This window comes from Vulpes vulpes, chromosome 7 (genome assembly GCF_048418805.1).
Source record: "Vulpes vulpes isolate BD-2025 chromosome 7, VulVul3, whole genome shotgun sequence".
NCBI lineage: Eukaryota > Metazoa > Chordata > Mammalia > Carnivora > Canidae > Vulpes > Vulpes vulpes.
In genome coordinates, this window is record NC_132786.1 from 67,359,585 (window position 1) to 67,368,465 (window position 8,881).

General features: G+C 37.7%; 1 protein-coding gene across 1 annotated transcript; it reads right to left on the bottom strand.

Moving 5' to 3' along the window:
* Positions 1–327: 327 nt before the first annotated feature.
* Positions 328–1,320, bottom strand: LOC112911025 (olfactory receptor 2L13). The gene has a single exon (XM_025987343.2). The coding sequence runs from the start codon at positions 1,318–1,320 to the stop codon at positions 328–330; it is 993 nt and encodes a 330-aa protein (XP_025843128.2).
* Positions 1,321–8,881: the final 7,561 nt, after the last annotated feature.

An 8,881-nucleotide genomic window follows, 5' to 3' on the forward strand; every position in this document is an offset into this window, starting at 1 on the left:
AAATGGTGGGTATTTGTCGTTTCTAATGGCTGAGTAATATTCCATTGAATACAAAGACCACATCTTCTTTCTCCATTCATCTTTTGATAACTCAAAGATACAGATGCAGTGAAACGCCGGGACACCTGCACCCCGATGTTTATGGCAGCAATGTCCACAATAGCCAAACTGTGGAAGGAGCTTCGGTGTCCATCGAAATTTTAATGTTTTTAATTAAATCAATATATTATTTAAATCAATTTCACTTGTCAAATGTGGCTTGTACACATGTTTAATTTTCATGTTTAAGTTACTTGTGGCTCACACTATATTTCTAACAGTGCTGCTCTAGGATGTTCTAATTAACCTGGAAAAGGAAAAGAAGGGAAAGGACAGCCATGACTTTTGTTTCTTGGCAGAGAATATTCCAAACTGTCTTGTCATAGCCCCCAGAACCTCCTTATTCCTCAGGCTGTAGATGATGGGATTGAGCATGGGGGTGAGGATGGTGTAGAAGACTGCCAGGATCTTATCTTCTGCTGGTGAGCGGAGATTCCTGGGCCGCAGGTAGGTGTACACAAAAGGTGCATAGTAAAACGTCACTACAGTTAAATGTGTTGAGCAGGTTGTGAAGGCCTTTTTCCTTCCCTCTTTTGAGCGCATGTGGTAGACAGCAAAAAGAACCCGTCCATAGGAAGCAGTAATGCCAAGGAAAGGAAAGAGGAGAAAGAGACTTGTACTCACAAAAACCATGTACTCATAGGCCCAGGTGTCTATACAGGCCAAGGCCAACATGGCTGGCACATCACAGAAGAAGTGATTAATGGCCCTGGACCGGCAATAAGGAATATGGAGGGCATAGACAGTGTGTGCCAAGGAGTTGATAGACCCCAAAATCCAAGATCCTATGATCATTTTCACACACACAGTTTTACTCATGCGGACAGTATATTGGAGAGGGTGGCAGATGGCCACATAACGGTCATAGGCCATGGAGGACAAGAGTAAACCTTCAGAACATGCCATGGTCAGGAAGAAGAAGCTTTGCACCCCACATCCCAGGAAGGAGATACCTTTCTGGCCAGACAGGAAGTCGAATGCCATCTTTGGGACAGTGGTGGAGATATACATTAGGTCCATGAGGGAGAGCTGGCTGAGCAGGAAGTACATTGGGGTGTGGAGCCGGGCATCTAAGCGTATGAGATGAATCATGGCTGAGTTACCCACTGACGCGACAATGAAGATGAGGAAAATGAGGGACAAGAGAAGCAGGCCACTTTGATTTGAGGGAAACAACCCCAACAAAATGAAATCATTTGAAGTTTGATTCCATTTCTCCATGAAATCTTACTGTTTTAACTCCCTTGAAAGAGAAATAAAAACAAAAACAAGGTGCAGGGCAAGAAATTAAACAAAATAGGAGCATAAAAAAGGAATGTTTATTTTATGAATATTTGTTTAGAATGAATTGTCTTTTTCCAATTCTATAGCTTTAATAGAACCAACTGTAATATCTGAATTAGATGTCCCCCTTCCAATTTTCTATAGTAAGTACTAAAACAAGGGATTTGAAGTATAAAGCCTAGTATTTTAGACAACAAAAATAAATGAGATAACTAAAATGTTATCTGTCTCTAACTCAGCTATGCACATCACTCAGAATTTACAAAATGGCACATGCATCTCTGTATCCCCAGTGTCTGTCAGTTTAACACAGCATATCTCAGTAGGACCTGGATTATGTGACTCAAAAACTTTGCATATGTTAAATTCTAAGTCCTCCATTGCTTAGTCTTTTTCTACGTCTTTAATTTGGGGTCTTTCTTTCCCACATGGCACTACTGCAGCTGTAAAATGTTCATACTCTATCTCTCATAGTCTTTTTCATTTCTTTGCCTTTCCTAAAAATTTATCCACCACCCCAAATCACCCAAAATCACTATCCTGAACTGTATAGATATTGCAGACTTTAGTTGTCCTGAACTGTATAGATATTGCAGACCATGTGAGGTCCACACGAATTGTAAACTATTATTTGAATATTCTCTCTTCTGTAATGATGTTTCCATTTCTTAAGACTTTAAGAATCCAAAGTCAAATGCACATATTTTAATGTCTAATTTTCTTTTATTGAATAAAGAGTATTATTTTAAAGATCTGGCTTAATTCCATATTTTGGACCAGATTAAGGCATTCTGAAATTAGAGTTTCTGTAATTTAGTTTCTATACTGTAGATGGCAGCATAGCCAATCAACTGAAAAACTGTTCTACTAGAAAAGCAGGTATAAGCTGGAAAATATTATTGAATTGTAACTTAAATGTTTGTACCTACCTTCTTTGGGCTTAAGAAGAATGCCAATATTAGTATCCTGTATTAATTACTTAAAACAATACAAAATTTTTCCTTCTTTGAAACATTTTCTAGCTTCTAATGTCCACCCCTTTCCTGAGAATTTTACATTTTAAAAAAAAATTTATTTACTCATGAGAGACACAGAGAGGGAGAGAGGCAGAGACACAGGCAGAGGGAGAAGCAGGCTCCATGCAGGGTGCTTGATGTGGGACTCGATCCTAGGTATCCAGGACCACACCCTGGACTGAAGGCAGCACTAAACTGCTGAGCCACAGGGACTGCCAGAGAATTTTACAACATTTTATAGTTTCTTTCTTTTGCTTTGTCAGCTCAATTCTGACTGTTTTTTTCCTCAGTTTCCCGAAGATGTATAAATTGTGATTTTGGTACTTCTTATACTTCCAATATACATTTAATTTCTTCCTTGATTTGGATTTGGGTTTGGATGGGATTTTCCGTTCTCAGAGCCTCTGCCTGAGGAGACACCTGATGTCCTGTTATATCCAAGATTTGAGTAATATTAGGTTACTGATTTTTCAACAGTAAAGAAAAACAATTAATATTTTGTCATAGTTATTCGCATCTTATGACTTTAAATCAACTGTTACCTCATGCAATTTTAGTAATCATGAGTAAAATTGTGAAAAAGAATTTCTAATAGAAAAATGGGAATACATTTTTCTAATTGTTTAGTTGACACATGGTGATTAACATACACACAATTCTACAATCATGTGATTAAAGTTTAGTGATGTAGAGAACAGAACAACAAACTCTTACTTGGAATCTAATGTTGTGTAGTGATCAGTATTGTAAAGAAAGATAAAATAGTGCAAGCAATGAAAGAGACAGAGGGATATGAGCACTAAAAAAACAGCCACTCTGCAGAGGCAACATTCACACAGGTCTGGTTAAAGAATTTTCAATTTGAGTGAACAGCTGGTGAATAGTGAAACTGATTTAGTATTTCAGAATAATTATGATGACAGTAAGGGTTTTGAAGCACGGGTTATTAGGGCATTTGTATAGGAAATACCAGACCATGATAAAGACTTGGATTTTGTTCTAAGTGATGCAAGAAGCCACTGAAAGTGGCAAGATTTTATCTACATTTCTAGAAATTATGCAAGATACTCTGGGTGATTAGAGATTTGCAAGAAGTACATATAGGAGATTGGTGATGAAGGAATCAAATATTTCCAGAAATAGAATATGGCAGCATTTCTATATGGTAGCATTACAGTTATTCACAGGGGTTAGACAATATACATTTAATGTTGATGCTGCTTCTTGTGACAATTACATTCAATGATAAATTCACATCCCTTGGGATAGACCATGGTTGTGAGTGCAGGATGCCTAACAAGCATTATTCATCTGGGTGCTGGTACAGAAACAGCAGTGAAATGGGTTGGAAATCTCATCATTTATACATGTCCATCTACCTCACCTGACTTGCGTGCTTGTCCTTTTATGCTTTGGATTGTCCTGATTTTAAACAGAAATTCATATGACATGGGCAAATCAAGAGAGTTGACCACCAATTTGAAGATAATGTAGTACCTGATTATCATTTTTTTTCTCTATGGTCTTATACTTCCCCTATTGCATAATGCCTCCCAACACTTTATTTGCCTGATGAAATGAATCAAAGTTTTCATTATAACTTAATTAATATAATAGTTCATACTCTTAAAATGTAGCCAGACCACTTCAAAAATCAGTCTTCAACACATGTGGCCTGAGAAAAATAGCCTTTCAGGTACTTTCCTCCTTCTTTTGGTTAGTTGAAGTTGAGGGGAAGAGATGCATCAATCGATTCTCCCAGGAAGTATGTTTCCAATAACAATGACTGAACAGATAGAGCAGGCTCTTCCACCAGACAGTCATTTTGTAAGGAGGCATGTATGCATTTTGATTCTTTGCTGCATAATGTAGAGTTCCGAATGTCATAAAGATTTTTCAATGATTGGTGCAACAGTTATTTTGTTTCCTAAGTGAAAACTGACATCTTGCCAGGCAATGGAAATCTGTTCATCTGGGACTTAAAGCTTTTAGAGCATGGGACACAGAAGCTACAGATCAGGGTCTATGTTCATTGACACCCAACAGATTTCTTTACTGGGTATGGGGACATAATTATTTCACTGGAATCACATGAAACACCACACTCTGTTTACATTATGGCTTAGAGAACACAGTAATACTTTTCCTGTAGCTACACATGGAATCTACCATGAATATCTCCCTTAAACATCTTAAGAAGCACATTGCTAACATTTATAGAGTTAGAAGGAAAAAAAATTCTCAATTTACAGGATTTCTATATGTAAATATGACTATCCCAGGTCATATATTCACTTTGCAAAAGTTACATATCATGCACACTTTAAGTCTTATAGACAATCAGCTCAAGATGCAAATTGTTAGTCTGAGCCTCCACTAACTCAACCCCAACAATGATATAGGAAGTCTATGAAGATGGAATTAAGTGAGTTCTGCATGTTTGACACATAGTCACTCCTAAATAGGTGCCTATGTGCTTTGTCCATTTCAGAACAACCACTAAGAAACCTCAGGCCTGGGGAAATTAAGTGACTTAATTAAGGTCACACACATCACCCCCTCTTTATTTTTATTTATTTTTACATTTTAAGTTCACTTTTAATTTTTCCAGTTTGTTATGGAACTTCCTATTTCTACACAGCAGAAAATATTTCCTTAAAAGAGAAAAAACACATCTCCAAAATATTTGCCTGGGTTATAGCTAACACAAACCAACTTGATTCAATAGTTTTACTATGACTCACCTTGTCTGAAGTTCTTGAGTTTGTATTGTAGCAGAAGATATTTTTATATTGAGATTATTACCTGTTAACCGTCTGCTGAATCATTTAAAACATTCAGGCACTAAACTTTTGCTGACATAGTCTCTCAGGCTACATCACAAGATTATATTACAGATGACTAGGCTCTGCATCAGATCATGATTCTGACAGTGAGGGACTTTTCTTTGCTAAAATTTAGGAGAGGGAAATTGCCAAGGACATCTCTTTCTCAGTTCTCCTATTAATCATAAGTCTCTTTAATATAAAACAAATAACCAGTCACATTTAGAGTCCTTTTACCCAGAACTTGATGGAATCAGTAAACAACTTAAATCTCCCTAATGACAAATTTTTTCCCATTTCACAGGTAATAATTAATTGACATCTTCCTTTCCTATTACCTTGTCCAGTGAAAGCAGATTAAGATATTTCACACCTAATTCTCTCAGATTCTGTTCAAAGACAGAAGGATGAGTTGCTTTATTCTACATGCAAAACCTTACATCATCAAGCCTTAGGTATTTCTCTTTCTCCCGTAATTGATCCCCAAAGTCCAAGTCCATTAGGGCCATAATCTTAGGCAATTCACTTGACTTTGCTTATTTGGAGATCCATTCAGTTCTGTGCCAGGACAGAGCAAAGCTATCAACCCAATCAATGCTGTTGCATTCTCTCGATGCAGAATTATACTAAAGAAGGGTGCATTTGATTATCTAGAACATGACTTGAGATCTATAAGAGATGTCAGATAATACTTTCTGAACTTTTCTAAGTTAGAGAACCAAGGATTAAAGAGATGCAGGAATTGCGGCACCTGTTTGGCTCAGTAGGCTAAGCGTCTGCTTTTGGCTCAGGTCATGATCTCAGGGTCCTGATATTGAGCCCTTTGTCCAGCTCCCTGCTCACTCTCCCTCTGCCCCTCCCCTAATCATGCTCCATCTCTCCCATCCCCTTCCATCTCTCTCAAATGAATAAATAAAATCTTTAAAGAGATGCAGGAAGTATAAGTGCTCAATTCAATAATAGCAGAACTGGTATAGGGACAGTTTCTTACCTACTGTCTATTGAGTTTGCAGAGGGAATTATTGGTGATTGTGAATAAATGAAATTATGCTTTGTCAAAACATTTTCTTCTATTTGTAGAAGACAAAGAATGTAAAATGCAAGGCAGCTTCCTTTTTTAAAATTTTTATTTATTTATGATAGTCACGCAAAGAGAGAGAGGCAGAGACATAGGCAGAGGGAGAAGCAGGCTCCATGCACCGGGAGCCCGACGTGGGATTCGATCCCAGGTCTCCAGGATCGCGCCCTGGGCCAAAGGCAGGCGCCAAACCGCTGTGCCACCCAGAGTTCCCAGATGTAAGGCAGTTGATCCATGAACACATTAACCTGGCCAGGTGTCCTACTGAAGCGGCAAGTTGACTCTTAGAGTCAGTGCAATAAAATGAACACTTAGAAGAGGCTAGGCTGGCAGCCATCACTGATTAGAAGATGGACTGGGGGGCAGCCCAGGTGGCTCAGCGGTTTAGCGCCACCTTCAGCCCAGGCTATGGTCCTGGGGACCTGGGATCCAGTCCCGTGTCAGGCTTCCTGCAGAGAGCCTGTTTCTCCCTCTGCCTGTGTCTCTGCCTCTCTCTTTCTCATGAATAAATAAATAAAATTTTTAAAAAATGAAGATGGACCGGAGAAAAGTGCTTAAAAATCTACCTTGTTGTGAAGTCTTTAAAGTTGTTCTAATGGATAGTCCAAGAAATAAATAACTGACATATGTCAAATGTTTACAAGTACCCACTGGAGAATAAAGGCACAATATATTTTAAGATTTCTTATCCTATTCAACCCACAGATTTGTAACTCAGAGAAGTTTTCATTAAAATAATTTTTAACTCTTTCTTTATTTAAAATAGGGCATTTATCCTAGTAAAAGATGAAAGAATATTATTTAGCAAGATATTACTAAATAAATATCAGTATCTCATGTGTATGTGTGTATGTGTGTCATGGCAAATATGATGAAATACAAAACTGGAGAAATTAATTACACTGCTTTTCATTTGATGATGGAATAACAAGTTATAAATGCATACAAATATTTTTGTTGTCTCTGTCTTTTTAAAAAATATTGGTGTCTCCCTCTCTTGTGTTATGGTACTCTTTGCTTTAATGTGGCCCAGACTGCAAACCAGATCAACCCCACTCTCAAACTGTTATAAAACTTACAAAAACACATTCAAAGAAATTATACATGGCTGGAGAAATGTCAAAATCATGTCGACAATTCTCATTTTGAATTTATGAACACATACTTTAAGTTGGTCCCTCTGCAATATCACAATTTGGCCATATTTTCTGCAGGATTACATCAAACTAATAAACCACACTTTTCCTCTCTGTCAAATTCCCACATATTTGCATATTCCTGGACTCAGATAGGAAAAGAAAATAAACGTATTAAGAAAACATAATTAGAACTGAAATTACCCAGCCACTAACTATATTGATCTCCCCTACTATCAATGATACTTAGTCTTGTTTCCTTTGACACTGGTCTTCCCCAAATCCACTCCTCTCCTTATGCACAAGACTCATCCTCTCATCATCTCCTCTTTCCATTTCCCTTTTTGCCAGATCACCCTCATCACTGCATAAGCATTAATTCTTTAGAGGAAAATTAAATGACTATAAAGGATTTGATATTGCCCTTAAAACTAATATAAAAACTGGAAACTCTAACCAGAGATTGAGCATATATTTTTGCCTGTAGCAATGGGAGTTCATCATTATTAAAGTGGAGTCATGGTGGGTGTTATGGATAATGGGTTACAGAGCTGTGATCATTGAGAAAATCCAGGGTGAAATGGATAACTGTGATGGTGCCTCCGTGAAGCCTGGGGTTTAGAGCAAGTTGAGAATTATTCACAGCTCCATAAAAGATGACTAGGTTTTGGGTTCTGATATTTTGTGAGTATGGGGAAACATGGTGATGACAAACATTATTAAAGAGAATACATTGAATGATTGTGGAAGTCTAGGTCAGGGAAAATCGACTAAATGAGCCAGGGCATACATACATAAACCACATCTTCTTTATCCATTCATCTTTCAATGTATACAATGGAATATTACTCAGCCATTAGAAACGACAAATACCCACCATTTGCTTCAACGTGGATGGAACCAGAGGGTATTATGCTGAGTGAAATAAGTCAATAGGAGAAGGACAAAAGTTGTATGGTCTCATTCATTTGGGGAATATAAAAATAGTGAAAGGGAATAAAGGGGAAAGGAGAAAAAATGAATGGGAAATATGAGAAAGGGAGATAGAACATGAAAGACTCCTAACTCTGGGAAAAGATCTAGGGGTGGTGGAAGGGGAGGTGGGCAGGGGATGGGGGTGACTGGGTGACGGGCACTGAGGGGAGCACTTGACAGGATGAGCACTGGGTGTTAGTCTGTATGTTGGCAAATTGAACACCAATAAAAAATAAATTTATTATTTAAAAAAAATTTTAAAAATGAGCCAGGCCATGGATTAGTATGAGACCATTATTGTTGTTAATAGCTACGTGGATAGTCAGGGATTTGGGGAAAAACAATATTAAAAACAGTAACACTTTGGGGATAGGGGCATTGTGAATATATCCAAGTTCTGTCAGTGCTCACTTCTAGATAGCATAACTTCACAGAAGGCCCAGTAATGTAGTGAAATTTATACTTTTT

Excerpts from the sequence above, each read along its gene's own strand:
- LOC112911025 (XM_025987343.2), bottom strand. The coding sequence starts at position 1,320 with ATGGAGAAATGGAATCAAACTTCAAATGATTTCATTTTGTTGGGGTTG.